A 27,893-nucleotide genomic window follows, 5' to 3' on the forward strand; every position below is an offset into this window, starting at 1 on the left:
AGCGGGGTCCAGCAGAGCCCCCTGCCCCTGGGTGAAATACACAGCCACCTCCTCGAAGGTCACCGGAATCTGAAACAACAAGAGTTCCCCACTAAGCACCTCTTTCCCCAACCACAATCTCACTAATCATGGCAGAGGAGGCCCAGAGAAGCAGAATACCACCCCCACCCTCCTCAGAGCACTCAGGAGGCTTCGGGGGTGGGAGAAGGTGACAGCTCCTTGTCCCCCCAGCATACAGAGCAGGGTAGGGTCTTCTCATTTCCCACACGCCTGCCAGCCACAGGCTAATGCGGGAAGCAGAGCTCTGAACTGGGGACGGGGACAGGAATCCCAACAGCTTCCCTGCGTATTTCACAGCAGCCTCTGGCCAGTGGGGTCAGGCTCCAGCCCTGGGAGTCTGGTCAGTTTCCCAGCCCTGCCCAGGCGGGTGTTTCCTGTATGAGAACTGGGGGAATGTTCCCTCCTTCCCCACATGCGAATGGGCCTGTTCAGAAAATCAGGCTCCAAGTTGAATGTGTCCCAGCAGGTTTGTCCTCCCCTCCCCTTCTACAGCAACTCCCCCCCACAGCTCCCTGAAAGTCCCCTACCTGAGTTGGCTCCATCACAGCCATTTCCCTTCCCTGTCCCCTGGAAGACGGACGTGATTCCTCAGCCTGTCAGGGTGAGAGGGGTGATGGGGGAGGTTTCAGAAGGGCCTTGAGTCCATTTCACACCCTGATTCCCCCCAGGCTCTCTCCCTGCACACAGATGCTTTGGACTCTGCCACTCAGGCAAAACCCTCAGTCACTTTATTACAACACACATGCAGCCCCTCCCACCAACACTAAGACATCCCCGAGACACTTTTAAACATCCCCAGGGACAGAGTCTTAGAATCATACAGTATCAGGGTTGGAAGGGACCTTAGGAGGTCATCTAGTTCAAACTCTGCTCAAAGCAGGACCAATCCCCAACTAAATCATCCCAGCCAGGGCTTTCTCAAGCGTGACCTTAAAAACCTCTAAGGAAGGAGATTCCATCACCTCCCTAGGTAACCCATTCTGGTGCTTCACCACTCTCTGAGTGAAAATGTTTTTCAACCTAAACCTCCCCCACTGCAACTTGAGACCATTACTCCTTCTTCTGTCATCGGGTACCACTGACAACAGTCTAGATCCAGCCTCTTTGGAATCCCCTTTCAGGTAGTTGAAAGCTGCTATCAAATCCCCCCTCATTCTTCTCTTCTGCAGATTAAACAATCCCAGTTCCCTCAGCCTCTCCTCATAAGTCATGTGCTCCAGCTCCCTAAGCATTTTTGTTGCCCTCCCCTGGACTCTTTCCAAGTTTTCCATATCCTTCTTGTAGTGTGGGGCCCAAAACTGGACACAGTATTCCAGAGGAGGCCTCACCAATGTCGAATAGAGGGAAACGATCACATCCCTCGATCTGCTGGCAATGCTCCTACTTATACAGCCCAATTGGCCGTTAGCCTTCTTGGCAACAAGGACACACTGTTGACTCATATCCAGCTTCTCATTCACTATAACCCCCTAGGTCCTTTTCTGCAGAACTGCTTCCTAGCCATTCGGTCCCTTGTTTGTAACAGTGAATGGAATTCTGCACTTGTCCTTGTTAACCTCATCAGGTTTCTTTTGGCCCAGTCCTCTAATTTGTCCAGGTCCCTCTATCTCCTATCCCTACTCTACAGCGTATCTATCACTCCTCTAAGTTTAGTGTCATCTGCAAACTTGTTGAGAGTGCAGTCCATGCCATCTTCCAGATCGTTAATGAAGATACCGAACAAAACCGGCCCCAGGACCGACCCTTGGGGCACTCCACTAGAAATGGGCTGCCAACTAGACATGGAGCCGTTGATCACCACCCATTGAGCCCGACGATCTAGCCAGCTTTCCACCCACTTTATATTCCAATCGTCCAGCCCATATTACTTTATTTTGCTGGCAAGAATACTGTGGGAGTCGCTGAGATAAATGCTAGAAAAGAGCAGAATTAAAGGAGCCACTTTGGGAGATTCCTTCTGACATTGTCCTCAAGGGCAGCAAATCCACCCAGCAGCGCAGGGACTAGGCAGAGGCAGGATCTGGCTTCTCCTCTGTCAGCTCCTCCCCTTGTTCCCAGAACAGTCAGTCTGCCCAGGGGGTGCAGGGAATGGATCCGGGGAGGGCCGGGAGCTGAGCAACTCCCTCCCCACTTCTTGCTCCTGCTGTCCCTTTTGGTCTCACCCCTCCCCTTCCTGTCTCCTTCCCTCCCTCTCTGCCTGGGAGAACTGGAGACTGTCCCGTTCCCATGGGCGTTTGCTCTCCAGTGGGAGCCTGGCTGTTTCACTGGGGGCAGCAGCTCGGGGAGGCAGGCACAGGGGGAGCCCCTCTCCGTCTGGTACAAACTCACCAGCAGCTCCCTGAAAGGGGCCCTTTGCGCAGAGGCAGTGTCCTGCCCGGACCCAGCCATTTCCTCTGGGTCTCTTCCATCACCTGCAGGCTCCGGCTCAGGGGCTGGTGTGGGCAGAGCCCGGGGCTGCCCCAGGGGCTGGGTCTATCCACCAGAGAAAGTTGTTCGTTTGTCCCATCCCCCATCCCATCCCATCCCCCATTGGAGGACACAGAGGGGGGTTAATGAGGGTCTCTCCTTGGCAAAGACCCTGCTTGGGAGCAGCAGCTGCTCAGTCTGGGACCTAGATCAAAATGCAGGAGGCAACATCAACCCAATATCATGGGTAAGGCTCCCTTAGAGTCACAGATATTTTTAGTAAAATTCATGGACAGATCACAGGCTGTAAACAAAATATCACAGCCCATGATCTGTCCATGACTTGTACTATACCCCTGACTAATTCTTGGGAGTGCCGTGGGTGCCTGGGGGGTCTGGGCATGGGTGCTGGGAGTTAGCGGCCTGAGTGGGTCCACAGAAGCTCGGGGGAGGGCGGTCTAGGGGTTACTGTGGGTGCTCGGGTGGAAGCAGCCCAGGACCCTGCCGGTGTTCTGGGGCAGGGCTGGCTGGGCTCACAGGCTCCCTACCTGGTTTCTCAGAAGCGGCGACATCTTCCTCCCTAAGCTTCTAGCTTCCAGGACCTCCTGTGACAAACTCACAGCCTTAATCATGAGCAGACAGAGAAAGACACCAGCCTCCTCTGCCTTAGCAGTAACCAGCCCCTCCATAGGAGGACAGTGCAGTGGCTGCAGATTTCATTTGCCCACCTGGACTCACACCAGAACAGAACCAGAGAACCAGCTTGAACCAATATGCTTAACTGAACTGGAACCAGACTTAAAACATCATTTTTCCTCATCCTTAGTGAACATGAATCAAACTTGGAAAAAAACCAGCTCCCTATTGAAATGAAGTTTCAGCAATTTTTCAGCTCAATATTTGACAAAATAAAATAAAGCCTACTCTGATCTCACTCATTATAAACAGGACACCAAAAGAACCCCCAGAAATGTGATCGTTACCAGAACGGTCAGTCCCAGTAGGAGAAGAGAAGGGGGCAGCCCACAGGAGCAGGGAGAGAGGGGGAAGAGAAGTGGGGGCTCCGTGTCCCAGAAGTTAACATTAACTCTTCAAGGCCAAGAACAAAGGCTGCTCAATTCTTCTTCCCCTTAGATAGGCCTCCTCTCACCCACCCCTACCTCTTAGGGCAGCTCCTCCCCCCATTGCCCCACCTGAGGCAGGCCCCATGCCTCAAATTCAGTTCCCCAATGAAGCAAGCCAAAGGGCTCACTCCCAACCCCCTCCTCACTTCTGGGGACTGCCCAGTAACTGAACAGGAACCGAACACACCGACTGCCACTGAACCCAAACCAAACCCCAATTCCACTCCTTGCGGATAACAGTGACTCTGGTTGGACACCAAATCCTGCGCAGAAATCAGACCAGCCCCTGTTCAGTGCTGTCAGCCCAGGAGTTAGACCCCTCCCCCCCAAAATAAGGAAATTGTCTTTAAACACATATATGAAATTGGAAGCTGGGTGTATGCGTGGAGGGTCTCTGGGTGGACATTTGCCTGGTAAATTCTCAGCCCTTTGGGTAAAACTCCTGCCAGCCCCTATCTCTGAGTGACCAACTTTTCTAAAGGGAAAAGTGGGACACATGCAGGAGCCTCACTCCTCCTCTCCCCAAAGCCACACACCCTGCTTTGCCTTTTTCCTCTGAAGTCCTGCCCCCTGGCCAGACCGGAAGCTGGGCCAAGATAACATCTGCACAGGGAGCCCAGGCTTCTGCAGGGAGCCTCGGACCCTCCACCTGCCCTGGACAGTGGGCTGGATTGCCGAATAGGGTGACCAGGTCTCTGATTTTGGACTGGAACACCAGGTCAAAAAGGGATCCTGGAGGCCCCAGTCAGCACCGCTCACTGGGCCATAGACTGTCCTGTTGGCGAGGCCATGCAGCAGGGCTGGCAGGCTCCCAGCCAGCCTCCGCGCCACACGGCTCCGGGCAAGCAGTCAGCATGTCCAGCTCCTAGGCTTAGGGATGGCCAGGGGGTTCTGCCCACTGCCTCCACCTCCCGCCCGCAGGCGCAACTCCCAGTGGCCAGGCGGGTCAGGGCAGGGGACGAACTAGCCCCACTCGCGATTTCTCAGCAGGTGGCTGTTCAGGGATCATGGTGCGTGCTTCTCCCGCTGCTGCTGGCCCTCTTCTCCTCGCGCTGCTCTTGCAGGTGGGCTCCAGCTGCGGCACCTACCCCTGCACTGACCCCACAGTCTGTCGCCCCATCCCTGGCACCCAGGAGTTTGAGGTATAGATCCCTCATCTCCAAGTGCTGGAAGTGAGGCTGCTGGTGGGGAGGGGAGGAGAATGAGACCAGGGCCGGCCTTCTGGGTAAGGGAGGAATAGGGGGGGAACGATCTGAGCTACAAGGCGCAGTTGGATGGTCAGCCGAGCCAGGTGACTTCTCTGAAGCAGGGGTGCCCCTCCTCCCTCCTCCTCCACTGCCGTGTGCAGCCACCACTGCTCCTGTCCCCCGTCTCCTTCCTCCCCGGATTCCACGGCCACTTGAACTGGGAGCGTCTTCCTCTCTGCTGTGTTGGGTGCGGGGAGGCTGATGCTGAGGTGTCCCACTCCCATGTACCCAATTTACACTAAGCTAGGGCAGGGCCGGTGCAAGGATATATTGCATCCTAGGCAAAACTTCCACCGGGCACACACACCCCAGAGAATCACTTATTATAAATTTTCAGAAATGAATACAGTGCAGTCACATCTTACATGGGGGTTCAGTTCTAAGGTCAGTGCGTAAGAGGAAAATTGTGTATAGTGAAAATTACTATAAAGTACAGTATACACTAGAACAGGGGTCCTCAACCTACAGCACACATGCCAAAGGTGGCATGCGAGCTGATTTTTTTTTTTTTTAATGGCAGGCTGTGAGTCTCGGCCACCGCTGAGCCTGCTGCAGACCTGGGGTTCCATTCACTCAGCTGACAGCAGGGTCCCAGCCAAAGACTCCGCTCAACCTCCTGCCATTCACCCAGGCTAGCAGGAGGCTGAACGGGGCCGGTGGCCGAGACCCTGGCTGGCAAGGGGCTGGCAGCCGGAACCCCAGACCAGCAGCGGGCTGAGCGGGGTCGGCGGCTGGGACCTCAGCCCGCTGCCAGCTGGGGTCCCAGCCGCCGGCTCCGCTGAGTCTCCTGCCGGCCTGAGCGAATGGAACCCTAGGCCGGCGGACGGAACCCTGGGTGAGTGGAACCCCAGACTGTTCACCCTGGCTCCAGGAGGCTGAGCGGAGCTGGCTGGGACCCCAGCAGGTTGAGTGGGGCTGGCGGCTGAGAGAACAGAACCCCAGGTCGGCAGCAGGCTCAGCGGCGGCTGGGACCTGCAGCCTGCCATTAAAAAGAACGGCTTGCATGCCACCTTTGGCATGTGTGCCGTAGGTTGAGGACCCCTGTTCTAGTGTATACTCTGTGTATTGTACTTTATGGTAATTTTCACTACACACAATTTTTCTCTTATGCGGTAACTTTAGAACCTAACCCCCCTGTAAAATGTGACTCCACTATAGCGTAAAAAAAACATTGGGGCACCGCTTTTTGGCACCCCCAAATCTTGGCGCCTTAGACAGTTGCTTAGTTCACCTAGTGGTTCCACGAGCTCTGAGCTGGGGTGACATGGGACAGGGGGAATCTATGTGTGCTGCTCTCTCTCTGGGTCCAGCTGTTTATGACTGAACAAGCCTTCAGGTGCCTGACTGACCCTGACTGCTTTCTTAAAGAGGCAGTGCTAGGAGGTCAGCATCAGGAGCTGCTCTTCTCCTGACCTGTCCTTATGCAGCCCAGGCAGGGAATGTGACCTGGGCACAGCGAGCCCCGACCTTGTTTCTCCCTTCACAGCCCCCTAGGGGTGCATGGGGCAGAGAAGCAGTAGTCCAGTAGGGGAGCGAGAAGCAATGCCACCTGCTCCATCCCTGCAGCCAGGTCAGTTTCCCCATGTGGGTGCCGGAGGGGGATGCAGAACTTAAGGGCACAGGACGGGGGTAGGAGTTGAGGTGAAGGGGGCACAATGTAGGGGTTAGTGTGCAGGAGGGGCAGGGGTTAGGGACAAAGGGGGCACAGTGCAGGGGTCAGGGGTGAAGGGAGGGAGGGGAGGCCATTGGGGTGATGATGCTCCATGCCCACGGGGTCAGGGGCACCAAAATGCAAATTTGCCCAGGGTACCATTTTCGCTAAGGCCGGCCCTGATCTCGGGGCCCTACGGGGAAAAGAAGTCTCTGGGTAGGCAAGTGTGTGCACCTCCCCCATTCAAACTGTTGCAGCTCCTGGCCTTCTGGTGCCTGTTTGGGCCTTGCAGGGAAAATGGGTGGGAGAGAGTGAACAAAGGAGGGTGGGTTGAAGCGAGTGGGAGTGGGGCCTCACCGAAAGGTGCGGGGCACGGGCAGGACAAGCTGGGGACCCCAGTGCCCAGAGCATCCCCCGCCCCACCTGCCGGCCTCCCAGCGCAGGTGGCGAGTCTGGGGCTCTCCACTGCAGACTGGGAGGCTCTTATGGCCGGGATCTAGGCCATGTCTACATCTAAAATTTTGCAGCGCTGGTTGTTACAGCTGTATTAGTACAGCTGTATAGGGCCAGCGCTGCAGAGTGGCCACACTTACAGCAACCAGCGCTGCAAGTGGTGTTAGATGTGGCCACACTGCAGCGCTGTTGGGCGGCTTCAAGGGGGGTTCGGGGAACGCGAGAGCAAACCGGGAAAGGAGACCAGCTTCGCTGCGGTTTGCTCTCGCGTTCCCCGAACCACCCTGCAAAGCGCAGGGAAGGAGACCTGCTTGCTCGGGGGTTCGGGGAATGAGAGAGGAAACCAGGAAAGGAGACCAGCTTCGCCGCGGTTTGCTCTCGCGTTCCCCGAACCACCCTGCAAACCGCAGGGAAGGAGACCTGCTTGCTCGGGGGTTCGGGGAACGAGAGAGCAAACCGGGAAAGGAGACCAGCTTCGCCGCGGTTTGCTCTCGCGTTCCCCGAACCACCCAGCAAACCTCAGGGAAGGAGACCTGCTTGCTCGGGGTTCGGTGAACGAGAGAGCAAACCGGGAAAGGAGACCAGCTTCGCTGCGGTTTGCTCTCGCGTTCCCCGAACCACCCTGCAAACCGCAGGGAAGGATACCTGCTAGCTCGGGGGTTCGGGGAACGAGAGAGCAAACCGGGAAAGGAGACCAGCTTCGCCGCGGTTTGCTCTCGCGTTCCCCGAACCACCCTGCAAACCGCAGGGAAGGAGACCTGCTTGCTCGGGGGTTCGGGGAACGAGAGAGTAAACCGGGAAAGGAGACCAGCTTCGCCGCGGTTTGCTCTCGCGTTCCCCGAACCACCCTGCAAACCTCAGGGAAGGAGACCTGCTTGCTCGGGGTTCGGGGAACGCGAGAGCAAGCCGGGGAAGGAGACCAGCTTGATTACCAGAGGCTTCCTCAGGTATGCTGGGATACCTGCTTATTCCACGGAGGTCAAGAAAAGCGCTGGTAAGTGTCTATACTTGATTACCAGCGCTGGATCACCAGCGCTGGATCCTCTACACCCGAGACAAAACGGGAGTACGGCCAGCGCTGCAAACAGGGAGTTGCAGCGCTGGTGGTGCCCTGCAGATGTGTACACCTCCTAAGTTGCAGCGCTGTAACTCCCTCACCAGCGCTGCAACTTTCTGATGTAGACAAGCCCCTAGCCTCTGGCTGGCCGGGGGGAGGCCACCGAGGGGTGGGGCCTCGTGGAGAAGGGGGGGCTAAGGCCACCCCCAGTCCCTCCCCTGGGGAACAGGCGGGAGCTACCCCTGAGCCTCGGGCATGCGCAGAGCCCTGGCACCAGAAGTCGTTTAGCCCGAGTCCTGCCACTTCGGGACAGACGGTCACCCTGCCCATCCCCCCCGCTGGTCTGACCATTCCTAGCAGAACAAATCCCCGCTGGCTGCTGGGCAGGGCAGCCCCCTCACCCGTCCTTACCCCATGGGGCGGGGGGCTGCCTTGTATCTCTCCCACCCTCCGCCTTGTACCTGCCCCAGCCAGTCTCCTCCCAGCCTCCCCTCCCCACATCCCCCCTTCCTTCGCAGTGACCCCCCCACATCTTCCCTCGGCCCCCCGATCACCCTGCACCGCCCCAGGCTCCCTTCAGTGCAGCCACCGTCCCTGCCCCCGATCTCACACACCCTGGTCCCTCCTCAGCCCCCTCCCGCCCCTCGTACTATTGTCCCACCCCCAGCACGGCCCGGGCTGGCTCCCCCCGCCCCGCACACACCGGGGCTGGCGGCAGCTTTCCCGGGCCCGGGCGGGAATCGCAGCCAGCTCCGCTGGGAGCAGCCTGGGGCCAAACCTCCCCCTGCAGCCCGGGGGTGACGGGCGGGGGGGGGGGGCGGGTCTCTCTCACCTTCCCTCCGAGCGGGGCCCCCCGGGGCAGGGGCCGGGCCGGGCTGGGGGCTCTGCCCTGGGAGAGGCTCCTGGGGAGCAGCGGGAAGGGCCCTGCTGGAGATTCCCCTCTCCCGGCTGCAGCCAGGGCTCCGGGCTCCCAGCACCAGCCGCCGGGGCTCGGGGATCTCGCCAGGAGCCTGGGAGCCAGAGTCACCGCAGCGGCTGCGAGTCACTTCCTGCTGCCGGGCCGGAGCCCAGCGCTCCTGCCCCACAGCCGCCTCCCGGCTGCTCCTGGGTCCTAGCGATCAACTCGGCTCAGTGCAGCCCCTGCCCCAGCCCCTGCTTCCTATGACACTAAGGACCCTTCAGTGTCGAAGGGAAAAGGCGCATTGTTCTGTGAGGGCAGCGCTGATCAGGCCTGACAAACGCACTGCTCCTCAGGCTCTGCGTTCATAGTGTTCGTCCGCCACGGCTCACGGGCAGTCTCTACTAAAGGCTCGTGTCACACTGGTCCTCAGGATCACTGCAAGAAGCGTCGGCAGATCATCTTTAATGAACTACATTTCTATACCAGAAACTGTTTTAAATTCTGAATCTAGGCAGGGTTGAGAAACAGGTTTTGCTAGACCAAAGCATATCTAGTCATCTCTCTCCCACAGTTCACATGTAGATGAAGCATTGTAAACGAATACAACTGAAGTCCTGTTTGCTTATAGCAGTGGTTCTCAGCCAGGGGTACACGCATCACATAGACACAAGGCAGCCTGCTGCAAATCCCTCCTGCAAGCTCAGCACAAAGAGACAAGTGGGCCTTCTGCAACCCTCCTTTTCCCAACAACTCCCTTCAGCCACTCCCAAAATCAAAACCACTTATCAGGGGCCACCTGTCCTGTGTCTGCTTCGCCAAACTCTGACCTGACTGCTGTGACTAGCTAGCCTCCTCCGGAATAGAGAAGCATTCCTGGCTTCATGCAACTGTGAACACCAAGTCGTCCTCTGCTTCTGGGTCCCCCTCCTGCACCACATCCCCGTCCGTGATTTTCTCCTGGCTCAGTCCACTCTTGACTATCCCCTGAGCTGCCAAAATATCCACGGTGGTCTCTGCAGTGGAGGTTGGGTCGCCACCGAGTATCGTGTCCAGCTCTTTGTAAAACCAGCAGCTCGTGGGTGCAGCACAGTGCACCGGAGCAGCAGTTTGTCTCCCGCACCTAGTGGTAGGTGTTCCGCAGCTCCTTCACTTTGACCCTGCACTGCACTGTGCCCCCGTCATGGCCCCTTTCCATCATGAAGCGTGATATCTGTCCATAGGTATCATAATTCCTACAGCTGGAGTACAACAGAGACTGGACAGTCTCCTCTCCCCACATGCTGATGAGGTCCAGCAGCTCGGCATTGTTCCAAGCAAGGGAGCGCCTGGTGTGGGCAGCAGCCATGCTCACCTGGACGGATGCGCTGAGACCACTGAATGCATCACCAAACAGGGAGGGTACTTTCAAAGTTCCCAAGGAATTTAAAGGGTAGGGCTGATCACCTGAGGGGAGAGCACTAGAGTTCAAACCGATGACCAGAGAGGTGAGAACAGGCATCATGGGACATCTCCCGGAGGCCAATCACAACATTGTAATCACCACAGTGTCTACACTGGCACCACAGCGCTATAGCCCTGGCACAGAAAGTCTCTCGTTGGGGTGGATTGTTTACTGCACTGCAACTGCGCAGTTTCTGCGCACCAAGCGGCTTGGCAGTGTGTACACCTCTGCAGCTGGAGTGCAAGAAGCTGGTTTACTGCACACAAACTTGCCAGTGTAGACATACCCTCAGTCTCTGACTCTTGGAGTGCGTATCCAGCACTTGCCCTCATTGTTTTTGCTGACAGATACTGGTCATTTTCCTTGTTCTAAAACCAAGAAAAATTACATGACAAAGGCTACGGAAACGTGAAAAGAAAATCAGAAAGGACTATTTTGGAATGTGATCATTTGTCTTTTGAAGTCCCCAATAAATCTGAACTCCATCCTGTCAGAATAATTTAATATCAAAACACGTAACAGAACAGCCTTAACCAAAATGAGAAAAACCCTCAGTCCAGGGTGGGCTAGAAGCCATTTTCCCATTCATGAAGTGAAACCCTCGAGAATCTTAAATTTCAAAATCTGCAGAACAAATTTGCCTATTTCCTTCTGAACAGGCCAAACCTGCCTGCTTTCCTCAGCACCGCCACATTATTTGGCTGGGTTACTGACAAAAGTTTTAAGCATCATCGTCATAAAAGAAAGAGGAAAACAAGACAAACCTAACCAAAAATTTCCTATCTACAAATGATCTGGATTTGGCTGGAAAAACTTCAGATGCCACTTTACCAATAGATGGAGGCTGGGATTTGTAGACCTGAATTTATGGAGGCTAGTTTGTTATGTCTCGCCAGTGAACTGATTAGAAGAATTTAGATTTGTGTCCCAATTCAGGGGGTTAAACACAGACAGTTCTATGTCAAGAGCAGACTCTTGGGGTGTGTGGCAAGGACACTGATACTGAAGACAATACTAGAGTTTTAAGATCTTTATTAAAACAAGTGAAAAAGCAATCAAAGCTCCAAGGCACAGTCACAAATAAGCAATACAATTCTAAAGTTCCTGGTGGTAACATTCCTAAAGACTATTTAAGCTACCAGGCTCACATGCTTCCCTGAAGACTGAGTAGTAGGAGACAGCGGACCAGCCTTGTCTCTGGCATACCCGACAGATTTGATGGTCTAGGTCGAAGTCAGGACCGGAGGAGTAGCTACGTTGCCAGGCTGAGCTGATAGCTTAATAGAAAGTATAAAGAGGGACGAGTGAGCGACCCCTCTGCATGGGTGTTTGCCCTTTTATAGGGTCCTCCTAATGGCAGGAATATTCATAGCCATGCCCAATCTACCATGCCCAAATCTTATTTCCTCACCCAGAGAAATCTTCGGGTACCCTTATTCTATGGGCTAACATATTGTGACATATATTCATACATGTTAATATTGATTATCTCATCCCTGAAATCATTACCTTTTACATTAATCATAACTTCCATGTTCCGCTGCAGTGCACCCTGTGGTTACCGGTCTGTTCCAAATTTAAGGTAAACATCCTCGGTTCTTCATTCGATTCTCTAGTCAGTTCCCCCAGAGACAAAGGGGTAACCAATAGGATATTTATCTATGTCAAAGGTTGCAATCACTCATTCTGATTCAAGCTAAGCTTCCTCTTACAGGATACAGGCCTGTAGGCTCCTTTGCATTACAACCAACTATTCTGAGTCATATATATTGAGATCCGGTATAAACCAAACTCCCTGAAGATAACATTATAATCAATTAAATCAATGTAGAAATCACTCTAGCCAATACAACAAGCTAGAAAATTAACCTTATGGGCTACAGATTTAAGCTCAAACTGTGCTTTGGGTTTGAATTCCCCTCTCAGGAATGTGACATTTTCTTCTTCAGCCCTCAGGGGCCTGATTGAGGATTAAAGAAATCACAGCCTGATTCCTAAGTATGGTGGGGAAAGGACACTGTGGTAAATGACACACGTGAAGGTGGAGGGGTAGAAAGGGAAAAGGATAAACTCTCCTCGGCTTGGGCAGAGGCTGCTCTGTGAGAGAAGACGTGTGAGGTTGATGGGGGTGGGAGGGAATCCCTCGGACTCAACCCATCCCCCTCCAATAACACAGAAGTTAAAACACCACATTATGTTGCTATCCCTGCTCCAGCTCTTTTAGACTCTATTGAATGCTGGCGGATAACAGAGAAGCACCAGAAAAAATGCAATGCTTTTCAGCAGAACCTGGAGCAATGTGAGGATGTCTGGGAATGAGACAATCTGACTGTCAAGGGGGCACTTAGTGACTCTAACAATCACTTTGCTAATGGGGGATTGGAAGAAACTGCTCAGGGTCAGTCTAGACTAGAAAAAGGGGTGGAGGAACAAAGGAGACGCACCAGCTAATCCCAACCACTTCTCCTGCCCTAGACAGACGCTCGGAGGCTGATATTATCACTCCCCATTTATTCCCTCTCTGGAAGGCACAGATTTGTCTCCGGCCACCCTGCAAGCAGCTGGGAACAGAGCTGACGTCTCCTGAGTCCCTGGCCAGTGCTCTACCCACTACGTAACGCTGTTTCCCTCTCACAGGCTGATGCTGTAGTAGCAGAGGTGGGAAATCCAGGCTTCTAAGAAAAGACCCTGTGGGAATCAGTCTCTGCTAATGCTGCTGTCTGAATGCAAAGGGGGCAGGGAGAAGGGGCAGAGGGCACGAGTGATCCAGTGGGGGATGTGAAAAGGGGAGGAGTTACCAGCCCCCACGGACACTCAAGCTGCAGGGAACAGCTCCAGGTCAGTGTGGGAGCCCAGCCCAGGGGATGGTGGAAGATGGGGAATGGGGAGAGGTGTTTAGCATGAAGGTGGGGCCTGGCCCTTTAGTGTCCTTCTCCTCATCTCCATGGCAGGGGGATCCCAGCTGCCAGGGGAAGGGATGGCGGGGACTTCAGCCAGGCAGAGGGGGCAGCTGGAGGAGTTTCTCTCTTTCCCTTCCCCTACCTGTGGCCCATCAGCTCAGCAGCCAGGGCTGCAGCAGGGAGGAGGGGCTGATGGGGGTTTCTCCTCCTCTGCCTGGGGTTTGCTTAGACTAGGCCGTGCCAGAGAGTCACTGACCAGCTGATGCTCGGCTGCTGCTGGATCCTCCCCCCAGCGACGGGTAGCTGGATCCTTGGGAGCCAAATGCCCCTGATGTGTGTGGGAATAAGGAAATGGGTTTGTCACCATTGTCGGTCCCAGTCAGGGCCCTGAGAGAATTTCCCTGCACCATGGAGGAGTCTCTGACGTCCAACATGGCGTTAGCGCCACTTGGAGCATTTTCAACACTGAGAACATCTCAGAGGTTTCTTCCTGTTGGGGATTTGCAGACACCTGATACTCCGGGAGCACCAAATGAAGCTTCTCCCACATTCAAGGTCTCTGTTGTGTGGATCGCTGATGTGTGAAGTCAACTTGAATCTTTTCCTGCAGTCAAGCTGTTCCTAGGGTCTCTCATTCTTGTGCATTCTCTGATGTTCGGTCAGTGCTGAGCTCTTACTGAAGCTTTTCCCACAGTCCAAAGATTTATGGGGTCTCTCTCCTGTGTGGGTTCGCTGATGTCTAATAAGTGTTACATGCTGACTAAAACCTTTCCCACACTCGTGGCATTTATAAGGTCTTTCTCCCGTGTGGATTCTGCTATGGTTAGCAAGGGCTGAACTTGCGATAAAACTTTTCCCACACTCAAGGCACCCATAGGGTCTCTCTCCTGTGTGGCTTCGCTGATGTGTAATAAGTGTTGCAAACTGACTAAAACCTTTCCCACACTCATGGCATTTAAAGGGTTTCTCTCCCGTGTGCACTCTCTGGTGCACAATAAGCCTGGACTTGTGTATGAAGCTTTTCCCACAGGCAAAGCATTTATGGGGCCTCTCTCCTGTATGGATTCTCTGATGTCCAGTAAGTTTTATTCTGTCAGGGAAACTTTTCCCACAGTCGAGGCATTTATAGGATTTGTCGCTTGGTGTGTGGATTCTCTGATGCTTAATAAGATCTGAGCGCTTAAGGAAAGTTTTCCCACAGTCAAGGCATTTATATGGTCTCTCTCCGGTGTGTACTCTCTGGTGTTCACTAAGTTTTGACTTCTGAATGAAGCTTTTCCCACACTCAAAGCATTTATGGGGTCTCTCTCCTGTGTGGGTTTTCTGATGTGCATTAAGGGTTGATTTCACACTGAAACTTTTCCCACACTCCTGGCATTTATAGGGTCTCTCTCCTGTATGGGTTCGCTGATGTGCAGTAAGTGTTACACGCTGACTAAAACCTTTCCCACATTCACGGCATTCATAGGGTCTCTCTCCAGTGTGAGTTGTCTCATGTGCAAGAAGTGTTGCACGCTGACGAAAACCTTTCCCACACTCACGGCATTTAAAGGGTCTCTCTCCTGTATGGGTGATCTCATGTGTAATAAGCTCTGAGCTCCGAATAAAACCTTTCCCACACTCACAGCATATATAGGGTCTCTCTCCTGTGTGTACTCTCTGGTGTACAATAAGCCTTGACTTGTGTATGAAGCTTTTCCCACAGTCAAAGCATTTATAGGGTCCCTCTCCTGTATGCATTCTCTGATGACTAGTAAATTTTATTCTGTCGATGAAGCTTTTCCCACAGTCAAGGCATTTATATGATCTCTCTCCTGTGTGTACTCTCTGGTGTTCACTAAGCTTTGACTTCTGAATGAAGCTTTTCCCACACTCAAAGCATTTATGGGGTCTCTCTCCTGTGTGGGTTTTCTGATGTGCATTAAGAGTTGATTTCACACTGAAACTTTTCCCACACTTCTGGCATTTATAAGGTCTCTCTCCTGTGTGGGTTCGCTGATGTGTAATAAGTGTTACACGCTGACTAAAACTTTTCCCACATTCATGGCATTCATAGGGTCTCTCTCCAGTGTGAGTTGTCTCATGTGCAAGAAGTGTTGCATGCTGACGAAAACCTTTCCCACACTCAAGGCATTTAAAGGGTCTCTCTCCTGTGTGGGTGATCTCATGAGTAATAAGTTCTGAGCTCCGAATAAAACCTTTCCCACACTCACAGCATATATAGGGTCTCTCTCCTGTGTGTACTCTCTGGTGTACAGTAAGCCTTGACTTGTGTATGAAGCTTTTCCCACAGTCAAAACAGTTATAGGGTCTCTCTCCTGTATGCATTCTCTGATGACTAGTAAATTTTATTCTGTCGATGAAGCTTTTCCCACAGTCGAGGCATTTGTAGGGTTTCTCTTCGTTGTGACTTGTCTGCTGAATTGTGCTTTCCTTGGGATCCTTCCATCCTCTGCCACATTCAGTGGATTTATCCAGTTTCTGCCTGGGATAGTTTCCTAGCTGCATCTCTGATCCGTGTCCATCTCCCCAGGCTTCTCCCTGTTCCAAGCCCTCAGAAAAATTCTCTTCAGCTTTTCTCAAAAACATCTCTTGCTCAGGACCTTCCTCCTGCTGATTCTCCTCCTTGTTCTCACTCACTGTCCTATCACCTGCTGGGAGAGAGAATCCAGACAGGAGTCACCGCCTGTGCTGGGGAGAAAGGACAGGAAGGGGAATAGCAAAGAGAGAAAACACAACACACTGACTGTTGGGGAGATGGAGAAGTTGGATCCTGCCTCTACATCCAGCCCCAAGTGCTCCCAGGGAAGTAAACTCGGCGCGGAAATTCACGAGAGTTCACAGGATGGGTGGGAAGCTGTGACTGATATTTGCCTTGATGATACGACATCTGCTGACTGCATCCCTGATCTGGGTGAGACGGGGCAGAACTGAGGGCTCTCGCTCATGGCACGTTTTGGGAGTCCCAGCTTTTTCCTTCACTCTCAAGATGGTTCTGTCTCCGTTTCTCTGGCCTGGTCTACACTACGCGTTTAAACTGATTTTAGCAGCGGTAAACTGATTTAACTCTGTACCCGTCCACGCTACGAGGCCCTTTATATCGATATAAAGGGCTCTTTCAATCGGTTTCTGTACTCCTCCCCGATGAGAGGAGTAGCGCTAAAAATCGGTATTACCATATCGGATTAGGGTTAGTGTGGCCGCAAATCGACGGTATTGGCCTCTGGGCGGTATCCCACAGTGCACCACTGTGACTGCTCTGGACAGCAATCTCAACTCAGATGCAGTGGCCAGGCAAAAAGGAAAAGCCCCGCGAAATTTTGATTTTCATTTCCTGTTTGCCCAGCGTAGAGCTCAGATCAGTGCAGGTGGCAATGCAGTCCCAAATCCAAAAAGAGCTCCAGCATGGACCATACGGGAGATACTGGATCTGGTCGCTATATAGGGAAACAAATCTGTTCTATCAGAGCTCCGTTACAGAAGATGAAATGCAAAAGCGTTTGAAAAAAAAATCTTCAGGCTACACAGTGCTGCGTGACAAGCGTAACGGAAAGCCAAAGAATCAAATGGACGCTGAGGGAGGGAGGGGGTACTGAGGACTCCAGCTATCCCACAGTCCCCAGCAGTCTCCAAAAAGTATTTGCATTCTTGGCTGAGCTCCCAATGCCTGTAGGTTCAAACACATTGTCCGGCGTGGTTCAGGGAATAGATCGTCAATTTACTCCCTCCCCCGCCATGTGAAAGAAAAGGGAAAGAAATCGTTTCTTGACTTCTTTCAATGTCACCCTATGTCTACTGAATGCTGCTGGTAGACGCGATGCTACAGTAGTGAAGAGCAGTATCTGCTCTTCTCCCCTTCCTGGTGCCAGACGGTACATGCTTGATAACTGCTGAATACCCCTGGGTGGCCTCAGGGTAAAAATAGGAATGATTCCTGGTCATTCCCAGTAGATGGTACAGAATGGCTGGTAACTGTCTTCATCATAGCAACTGGGGGCTGAGCTTCAATCAGCCTCCTCCCTTTCATGTGTAAAGAAAAGATTCTGTACTGCCTGGACTATCATAGCAGTGGGATGCTGGGCTCCTCTCCCCCACACGGCTTAATGTCCTGCCTGGACTATCATGGCACCGGGAGGCTGCCTCTCTCTCATTTTATGTCACTAAAAACTCAGTGTTTCCTATTCCTGCATTCTTTATTACTTCATGACACAAATGGGGGGGACACTGCCACGGTAGCCCAGGAAGGTTGGGGGAGGAGGGAAGCAACGGGTGGGGTTGTTGCAGGGGCACCCCCTGTGAATGGCATGTAGCTCATCATTTCTGCAGGATCTGACACAGAACAGCTGTGCTCTCTGACACACTGCTTCTCTAGTAGACTTGCCCCATATTCTAGGCAGGACTGACTCTATTTTTAGAAACCATAAAGGAGGGATTGACTTGGGGAGTCATTCCCAGTTTTGCTTTTGCACCCCCGGCCGATCTCAGCCAGGGGAACCCATGATAGCAGCAGACAGTACAGAGGGACAGATAACCATAATCTCAGTGCTTCTAGCTCCTGGGCAGTTACAGAGACGGGATGAACTAGGCCTGTCCATTAGCTTTCTGACTCCCTGGTTCCCTTGAATGGGGTATGGAGATGCAAGTCTCCCTCATACTGGCGTAGGCTCCGACTCAACCCCACCTCTGCCTCCACCCCCACTCCACTTCTTCCATGAGGCCCCGATCCACCCTAGCTCCCATTTCAACCCCTTCCACAAAGTTCCCACCCCAATTCCCCCCCGCCTGCTCTTATTCTAACTCCTTCCCCAAATCCCTGCCCCGGCTCCACCTCCTGCCCTGAGTACACCATGTTCCCGCTCCCTCTCCTGCCCCCCCTCCAAGCATCAAACAGCTGTTTGGCGCTGGCCAGGCAGGAAACACTGCGAGATAGGTGAAGGAGCGGGGACACGGCGCGCTCAGGAGAGAGGAGGAGGTAGGGCAGGGGAGCTTGGATGCTGTAGGGCGCAGAGCACCCATTAATTTTTCCCTCTGGGCTCCAGCCCAGAAGCACCCACGGAGTCGGGGCCTATGCACACTGGTGCTGTGGACTAGGCGACCCGCCTCCTCTCCCAATCTAACTGACCAGGGAAGAATCTGACCAGAGTCAGATACTGAGACCCCGCAGCTTCCAATAACCAAGGGGACAGAAACCCCTTACCCAGCGAGGTCAGTGTCTCATGGTCCTCCTCCATGACATCCCTGTAGAGGGCTCTCTAAGCGGGGTCCAGCAGAGCCCCGTGACCCTGGGTGAAATACACAGCCACCTCCTCGAAGGTCACCGGAATCTGAAACAACAAGAGTTCCCCACTCAGCACCTCTTGCCCCAACCACAATCCCACTAATCATGGCAGAGGAGGCCCAGAGAAGCAGAATACCACCCCCACCCTCCTCAGAGCACTCAGGAGGCTTCAGGGGGTGGGAGAAGGTGACAGCTCCTTGTTCCCCCAGCATACAGAGCAGGTCAGGGTCTTCTCATTTCCCACATGCCTGCCAGCCACAGGCTGATACGGGAAGCAGAGCTCTGAGCTGGGGACAGGGACAGGAATCCCAACAGCTCCCCTGCGTATTTCACAGCAGCCTCTGGCCAGTGGGGTCAGGCTCCAGCCCTGGGAGTCTGGTCAGTTTTCCCAGCCCTGCCCAGGGGAGTGTTTCCTGTATGAGAAATGGCGGAATGTTCCCTCCTTTCCCACATGCCAATGGGCCTGTTCAGAAAATCAGGCTCCAAGTCCATTTCACAGCCCGATTCCCCCCAGGCTCTCTCCCTGCACACAGAGGCTTTGGACTCAGCCATTCTGGGAAAACCCTCAGTCACTTTATTACAACACACATGCAGCCCCTCCCACCAGCACTAAGACATCCCCGAGACACTTTTAAACACCCCCAGGGACAGAGTCATAGAATCATACAATATCAGGGTTGGAAGGGACCTGAGGAGGTCATCTAGTCCAACGCTCGCTCAAAGCAGGACCAAACCCCAACTAAATCATCCCAGCCAGGGCTTTCTCAAGCGTGACCTTAAAAACCTCTAAGGAAGGAGATTCCATCACCTCCCTAGGTAACCCATTCCAGTGCTTCACCACTCTCTGAGTGAAAAAGTTTTTCCTAATGTTCAACCTAAACCTCGCCCACTGCAACTTGAGACCATTACTTCTTCTTCTGTCATCAGGTACCACTGACAACAGTCTGGATCCAGCCTCTTTGGAATCCCCTTTCAGGTAGTTGAAAACAGCTATCAAATCCCCCCTCATTTTTCTCTTCTGCAGATTAAACAATCCCAGTTCCCTCAGCCTCTCCTCGGAAGTCATGTACTCCAGCCCCCTAAGCATTTTTGTTGCCCGCCCCTGGACTCTTTCCAAGTTTTCCATATCCTTCTTGTAGTGTGGGGCCCAAAACTGGACACAGTATTCCAGAGGAGGCCTCACCAATGTCAAACAGAGGGAAACGATCACATCCCTCCATCTGCTGGCAAGGCCCCTACTTATACAGCCCAAAAGGCCGTTAGCCTTCTTGGCAACAGGGACACACTGTTGACTCATATTAAGCTTCTCGTCCACTATAACCCCTAGGTCCTTTTCTGCAGAACTGCTTCCTAGCCTTTCGGTCCCTAGTTTGTAACAGTGAATGGAATTCTTCCATCCTAAATGCAGGACTCTGCACTGGTCCTTGTTAACCTCATCAGGTTTCTTTTGGCCCAGCCCTCTAATTTGTCTAGGTCCCTCTCTAGGGTCCATCCTATCCCTACTCTACAGCATATCTACCACTCCTCTAAGTTTAGTGTCATCTGCAAATTTCTTGAGAGTGCAGTCCACGCCATCCTCCAGATCATTCATGAAGATATTGAACAAAACCGGCCCCAGGACCGACCCTTGGGGCACTCCGCTTCAAACTGGCTGCCAGTTAGACATGGAGCCGTTGATCACCACCCATTGAGCCCGACGTTCTAGCCTGCTTTCTATCCACCTTATAGTCCAATCGTCCAGCCCATACTACTTTAACTTGCTGGCAAGAATACTGTGGGAGTCGCTGAGATAAATGCTAGAAAAGAGGAGAATCAAAGGAGCCACTTTGGGAGATTCCTTCTGACATTGTCCTCAAGGGCAGCAAATCCACCCAGCAGCGCAGGGACTAGGCAGAGGCAGGAGGGCGGGGGAGGGCGGTCTAGGGGTTGCTGTGGGTACTTGGGTGGGAGCAGTCCAAGACCCTACCGCTGTTCTGGGGCGGGGCTGGCTGGGCTCGAAGGCTCCCTACCCGGCTTCTCAGAAGCGGCAACATCTCCCTCCCTAAGCTTCTAGCTTCCAGGACCACCTGTGACAAAATCGCAGCCTTAATCGTGAGCAGACAGAGAAAGACACCAGCCTCCTCTGCCTTAGCACTAACCAGCCCCTCCATATGAGGACAGTGCAGTGGCTGCAGATTTCATTTGCCCACCTGGACTCACACCAGAACAGAACCAGAGAACCAGCTTGAACCAATATGCTTAACTGAACTGGAACCAGACTTAAAACACCATTTTTCCTCGTCCTCAGTGAACCTGAATCAAACTTGGAAAAAAAACCAGCTCCCTATTGAAATGAAGTTTCAGCAATTTTTCAGCTCAATATTTGACAAAATAAAATAAAGCCTACTCTGATCTCACTCATTATAAAACAAGACACCAAAAGAACCCCCAGGAATGTGATCGCTACCGGAATGGCCTGTCCCGGTAGGAGAAGAGAAGGGGGCAGCCCGCAGGAGCAGGGAGGGAGGGGGGAGAGAAGTAGGGGCTCCCTGTCCCAGAAGTTAACATTAACTCTTCAAGGCCAAGAACAAAGGCTGCTCAATTCTTCTTCCTCTTAGACAGACCTCCTCTCACCCGCCCCCACCCCTTGGGGCAGCTCCTCCCCCCCATTGCCCCACCCGAGGCAGGCCCCCTGCCCCAAAATCAATTCCCCACTGAAGCAAGCCACAGGGCTCACTCCCAACCCCCCTCCCCACTTCTGGAGACTGCCCAGTAACTGAACAGGAACCGAACACACCGACTGCCACTGAACCCGAACCAAACCCCAATGCCACTCCTTGCGGCTTGCAGTGACTCTGGTTGGACACAGAATCCTGCGCAGAAATCAGACCAGCCCCTGTTCAGTGCTGTCAGCCCAGGAATCAGACCCCCTGTCATAGTATAATTCCCCACTCTGAACTTTAGCGTCCAAAAGATGGGGTACTAGCATGAATTCCTCTAAGCTCAATTACCAGCTTAGAACCTGTAGCACTGCCACCAGCCGGGAATTCTAGTGCCTGGTACACTCTGATCCCCCCAAAACCTTGCCCGGGGAACCCCAAGACCCAGATCCTCTGGATCTTAACAAAAGGAAAGTAAACCCTTTCCCCCACTGTTGCCTCTCACAGGCTTCCCCTCCCTGGGTTACCCTGGAAGATTACTGTGATTAAAACTCTTTGAATCACAAAACAGAGAGGAAAATTCACCTTCCTCCCTCCTTCTCTCTCCCCCCAGACTCTCCCTTAGACAGAAAGTAATCCTAACACAGAGAGAAAATTAACCTCTCTCTCCTCCTTCCCTTCTTTCTCCCCACCAATTCCCTGGTGGATCCAGACCCAGTCCTCTGGGGTCTCACCAGAAGAAAAAAAACAATTAGGTTCTTAAACAAGAAAAGCTTTCAATTAAAGAAAGAAAAACAGCAAATTTAAGATGGATTAGGTACAGGGTTTTTCAGCTATAGACACTGGGAATACCCTCCCAGCCTAAGTATACAAGTACAAATTAAAATCCTTTCAGCAAAATACAAATTTGAACTCCTTCCAGCCAAATACACATTTGCAAATAAAGAAAACAAACATAAGCCTAACTCGCCTTATCTACCTAGTACTCACTATTCTGAATTTATAAGAGCCTGTATTAGAGAGATTGGAGAGAAACCTGGTTGCACATCTGGACACGCTCAGCACCCAGAGAGAACAGCCACCAAAAACTAACAGCACACACACAGACTTCCCTCCCTCAAGATTTGAAAGTATCCTGTCCCCTGATTGGTCCTCTGATCAGGTGACAGCCAGGCTCACTGAACTTGTTAACCCTTTACAGGCAAAAGAGATATAAAGTACTTCTGTTCTATTAACTCCTACTATCTGTTTATGACATCCTCCCCCTCCCCAAAATAAGGAGATGGCCTTTAAACACAAATATGAAATTGGAAGCTGGGTATGTGCGTGGAGGGTCTCTGGATGGACATTTGCCTGGTAAATTCTCAGCCCTTTGGGTAAAACTCCTGCCCACCCTTATCTCTGGGTGCCCAACTTTTCTAAAGGCAAAAGTAGGACACATGCAGGAGCCTCACCCCTCCTAGCCCCAAGGCCACACCCCCTCCTCTGCCTATTTCCTCTGAAGTCCTGCCCCCTGGCCAGATCAGAAGCTGGGCCGTGATAACGCCTGCACAGGGGGCCCAAGCTACTGCAGGGAGCCCCTTACTCTCCACCTGCCCTTAGCAGGGGGCTGGATTGCCCAATAGGGTGACCAGGTCTCTGATTTTGGACTGGAACACCAGGTCAAAAAGGGATCCTGGAGGCTCCAGTCAGCACCGCTCACTGGGCCATAGACTGTCCTGTTGGCGGCGCCATGCAGCAGGGCTGGCAGGCTCCCAGCCAGCCTCCTCGCCACACAGCTTCGGGCAAGCAGTCAGCATGTCCAGCTCCTAGGCTTAGGGATGGCCAGGGGGTTCTGTACACTGCCTCCACCTCCTGCCCGCAGCACAGCTCCCAGTGGCCAGCCGAGTCAGGGCAGGGCAGGGCAGGAACTAGCCCCACTCGCAATTTCTCAGCATGTGGCTGTTGAAGGATCATGCTGCGTGCTTCTCCCGCTGCCGCTGGCCCTCTTCTACTCGCGCTGCTTTTGTGGCTGGGCTCCAGCTGCGGCACCTACCCCTGCACTGACCCCACAGTCTGTAGCCCCATCCCCGGCACCCAGGAGTTCAAGGTATAGATCCTCATCTCCGAGTGCTGGGAGTGAGGCTGCTGGTGGGGAGGGGAGGAGAATGAGACCAGGGCCGGCTTTCTGGGTAAGGGAGGAGTAAGGGGGAAGGACCTGAGCTGCAAGGGACAGTTGGACGATCAGCCGAGCCAGGTGACTTCTCAGGAGCAGGGGTGCCCCTCCTCCACTGCCGTGTGCAGCCACCACTGCTCCTGTCCCCCGTCTCCTTCCTTCCCGGAGCCCCCGGCGACTCGGACTGGGAGCGTCCTCCTCTCTGCTGTGTGGGGTGGGGGGAAGCTGATGCTGAGATGTCCCGCTCCCATGTATCCAATTTACACAAAGCTAGGGCAGGGCCGGTGCAAGGATATATTGCATCCTAGGCAAAACTTCCACCGGGCACACACACCCCGGAGATTCCACTTATTATAAATTTCCAGAAATGAATACAGTGCAGTCACATCTTACATGGGGGTTCGATTCTAAGGTCAGTGCATAAGAGAAAAATTTTGTATAGTGAAAATTACCATAAAGTACAGTATACACTAGAACAGGGGTCCTCAGCCTACAGCACACATGCCAAAGGTGGCATGCGAGCTGATTTTTTTTTTTTTAATGGCAGGCTGCGAGTCTCAGCCACTGCTGAGCCTGCTGCAGACCTGGGGTTCCATTCACTCAGCTGCCAACCAGGATCCCAGCCAAAGACTCCGCTCAGCTCCTGCCATTCACCCAGGCCAGCAGGAGGCTGAGCAGGGCCGGTGGCCGAGACCCTGGCTGGCAAGGGGCCGGCAGCCGGAACCCCAGACCAGCAGCAGGCTGAGCGGGGTCAGCGGCTGGGACCTCAGCCCGCTGCCAGCTGGGGTCCCAGCCGCCGGCTCCGCTGAGTCTCCTGCCGGCCTGAGCGAACGGAACCCCAGGCCGGCGGACGGAACCCTGGGTGAGTAGAACCCCAGACCGTTCACCCTGGCTCCAGGAGGCTGAGCAGAGCTGGCTGGGACCCCAGCAGGTTGAGTGGGGCTGGCGGCTGAGAGAACAGAACCCCAGGTCTGCAGCAGGCTCAGCGGCGGCTGGGACCTGCAGCCTGCCATTAAAAAAAATCGGCTTGCGTGCCACCTTTGGTATGCGTGCCATAGGTTGAGGACCCCTGTTCTAGTGCATACTCTGTGTATTGTACTTTATGGTAATTTTCACTACACACGATTTTCCTCTTATGTGGTGACTTTAGAACCTAACCCCCTGTAAAATGTGACTCCACTGTAGCGTAAAAAATAAAAAAAAAATTGGGGCACTGCTTTTTGGTACCCTCAAATCTTGGCGCCTTAGGCAATTGCCTAGTTCGCCTAGTGGTTCCACCAGCCCTGAGCTGGGGTGACATGGGACAGAGGGAATCTATGTGTGCTGCTCCCTCTCTCATAGACTCATAGACTCTAGGACTGGAAGGGACCTCGAGAGGTCATCGAGTCCAGTCCCCTGCCCTCATGACAGGACCAAATACTGTCTAGACCATCCCCAATAGACATTTATCTAACCTACTCTTAAATATCTCCAGCGATGGAGATTCCACAACTTCCCTAGGCAATCTATTCCAGTGTTTGACTACCCTGACAGTTAGGAACTTTTTCCTAATGTCCAGCCTAAATCTCCCTTGCTGCAGTTTAAGCCCATTGCTTCTTGTTCTATCATTGGAGGCTAAGGTGAACAAGTTTTCTCCCTCCTCCTGATGACACCCTTTTAGATACCTGATTGTTCCTTCCTAAGTGGAAGCACTTTGCATTTATCTTTATTGAACTTCATCCTGTTTACCTCAGACCATTTCTCCAATTTGTCCAGATCGTTTTGAATTTTGACCCTGTCCTCCAGAGCAGTTGCAATCCCTCCCAGTTTGGTATCGTCCGCAAACTTAATAAGCGTACTTTCTATGCCAACATCTAAATCGTTGATGAAGATATTGAACAGAACCGGTCCCAAAACAGACCCCTGCGGAACCCCACTTGTTATACCTTTCCAGCAGGATTGGGAGCCATTAACAACTACTCTCTGAGTACGGTTATCCAGCCAGTTATGCACCCACCTTATAGTAGCCCCATCTAAATTGTACTTTCCTAGCTTATCTATAAGAATATCATGCGAAACTGTATCAAATGCCTTACTAAAGTCTAGGTATATCACATCCACCGCTTCTCCCTTATCCACAAGGCTCGTTATCCTATCAAAGAACGCTATCAGATTAGTTTGACATGATTTGTTCTTTACAAATCCATGCTGGCTATTCCCTATCACCTTACCACCTTCCAAGTGTTTGCAGATGATTTCTTTGATTACCTGCTCCATTATCTTCCCTGGCACAGAAGTTAAACTAACTGGTCTGTAGTTTCCTGGGTTGTTTTTATTTCCCTTTTTATAGATGGGCACTATATTTGCCCCCTTCCAGTCTTCTGGAATCTCCCCCGTCTCCAATGATTTCCCAAAGATAATAGCTAGAGGCTCAGATACCTCTTCCATTAACTCCTTGAGTATTCTAGGATGCATTCCATCAGGCCCTGGTGACTTGCAGGCATCTAACTTTTCTAAGTGATTTTTTACTTGCTCTTTCCTTATTTTCTCTTCTAAACCTACCCTCTTCCCGTAAGCATTCACTATACTAGACATTCCTTCAGACTTCTCAGTGAAGACCAAAACAAAGAAGTCATTAAGCATCTCTGCCATTTCCAAGTCTCCCGTTACTGTTACCCCCTCCTCATTGAGCAGTGGGCCTACCCTGTCCTTAGTCTTCCTCTTGCTTCTAATGTATTGATAAAAAGTCTTCTTGTTTCCCTTTATTCCCATAGCTAGTTTGAGTTCATTTTGTGCCTTTGCTTTTCTAATCTTGCCTCTGCATTCCTGTGTTATTTGCCTATATTCATCCTTCGTGATCTGACCTAGTTTCCATTTTTTATATGACGCCTTTTTATTTTGTAGGTCACGCAAGATCTCAAGGGTAAGCCAAGGTGGTCTTTTGCCACATTTTCTATCTTTCCTAACCATCGGAATAACTTGCTTTTGGGCCCTTAATAGCGTCCCTTTGAAAAACTGCCAACTTTCCTCAGTTGTTTTTCCCCTCAGTCTTAATTCCCATGGGACCTTGCCTATCAGCTCTCTGAGCTTATCAAAATCCGCCTTCCTGAAATCCATTGTCTCTATTCTGCTGTACTCCCTTCTACCTTTCCTTAGAATTGCAAATTCTATGATTTCATGACCACTTTCACCCAAGCTTCCTTCTACTTTTAAATTCTCAACAAGTTCCTCCCTATTGGTTAAAATCAAGTCTAGAACAGCTTCCCCCCTAGTAGCTTTTTCAACTTTCTGAAATAAAAAGTTGTCTGCAATGCAGTCCAGGAACTTATTGGATAGTCTGTGCCCCGCGGTGTTATTTTCCCAACATATATCTGGGTAGTTGAAGTCCCCCATCACCACCAAATCTTGGGCTTTGGATGATTTTGTTAGTTGTTTGAAAAAAGCCTCATCCATCTCTTCCACCTGATTAGGTGGCCTGTAGTAGACTCCCAGCATGACATCACCTGTGTTTTTTATCCCTTTTAGCCTAACCCAGAGACTCTCCACCCTTCCGTCTCCTATGTCCATCTCCACCTCAGTCCAAGTGTGTACATTTTTAATATATAAGGCAACACCTCCTCCCTTTTTCCCCTGTCTATCCTTCCTGAGCAAACTATACCCATCCACACCAACATTCCAGTCGTGTGTATTATCCCACCAAGTTTCAGTAATGCCAATAATGTCATAGTTGTATTTATTTATTAGCACTTCCAGTTCTTCCTGCTTATTACCCATACTTCTTGCATTTGTATAAAGGCATCTAAGATACTGGTTTGATCTTGCCTCCCAGCTTTGCCCTGACCCTCCTTCCTCTCTGCCATGATAGCCCGTGCTCCCTCCTGTTTCCAACCCATCTCCCAGGTCTTGTTCCCCACTTACCTGTGGGCTTTGCTCACCTGTCCCCGTCGAACCTCTGGATCCAGCTGTTTATGTCTGAACAAGCCTTCAGGTGCATGACCGACCCTGACTGCTTTCTTAAAGAGACAGTGCTAGGAGGTCAGCATGAGGAGCTGCTCTTCTCCTGCGCTGTCCTTACGCAGCCCAGGCACGGCATGTGACCTGGGCACAGGGAACCCCGACCTTGTTCCTCCCCTCCCAGCCCCCTAGGGGTACATGGGGCAGAGAAGCAGCAGTCCAGTGGGGGAGCAAGCAGCAATGCCAGCTGCTCCAGCCCTGCCGCCAGGTCAGTTTCCCCACATGGGTGCCGGAGGGGGATGCAGACCTTAAGGACACAAGAGGGTGGTAGGAGTTGAGGTGAAGGGGGCATAATGTAGGCGTTAGCGTGCAGGAGGGGGCAGGGGTTAGGGACAAAGGGGGCAGAGTGCAGGGGGCAGGGAGGGCGGGGAGGGCATTGGGTTGACGATGCTCCATGCCCACGGGGTCAGGGGCACCAAAATGCAAGTTCGCCCAGGATGCCATTTCCCTAAGGCCGGCCCTGATCTCAGGGCCCAACGAGGTGAAAAGGAGTCTCTGGGTAGGCAAGTGTGTGCACCTCCCCCATTCAAACTGTTGCAGCTCCTGGCCTTCTGGTGCCTGTTTGGGCCTTGCAGGGAAAATGGGTGG

The 27,893-nt window shown here is 52.6% G+C and overlaps 1 protein-coding gene and 1 long non-coding RNA gene across 5 annotated transcripts in view; both read right to left on the reverse strand.

Annotated features, from left to right (window-relative positions):
• Positions 1-30: 30 nt before the first annotated feature.
• LOC115640940 lies at positions 31-8,871 on the reverse strand. Its single transcript, XR_003997968.1, has 3 exons — positions 8,831-8,871; positions 588-653; positions 31-69 (listed from the first exon to the last, which is right to left on the reverse strand). It is a non-coding gene; the product is annotated as an uncharacterized LOC115640940 (long non-coding RNA).
• Positions 8,872-11,357: 2,486 nt separating this feature from the next.
• Positions 11,358-27,893, reverse strand: part of LOC115640741 (zinc finger protein 850-like) — a 30,937-nt gene continuing 14,401 nt past the window's right edge. Inside the window, exons 1-2 of one of the 4 annotated variants that reach the window (XM_030543698.1) lie at positions 18,438-19,224; positions 11,358-15,891 (exon numbers count right to left, since the gene is read on the reverse strand). In XM_030543698.1, coding sequence (XP_030399558.1) covers positions 13,862-15,891; positions 18,438-18,471 — 2,064 coding nt within the window. In that variant the 5' untranslated portion in view covers positions 18,472-19,224 and the 3' untranslated portion in view covers positions 11,358-13,861. Of the gene's footprint in view, positions 15,932-18,437; positions 19,225-27,893 lie in introns of those variants that run through there. The other 3 variants (XM_030543697.1, XM_030543699.1, XM_030543700.1) reach the window with 3 other exon arrangements.

Source organism: Gopherus evgoodei, unplaced genomic scaffold (assembly GCF_007399415.2).
Source record: "Gopherus evgoodei ecotype Sinaloan lineage unplaced genomic scaffold, rGopEvg1_v1.p scaffold_32_arrow_ctg1, whole genome shotgun sequence".
Taxonomy (NCBI): domain Eukaryota; kingdom Metazoa; phylum Chordata; order Testudines; family Testudinidae; genus Gopherus; species Gopherus evgoodei.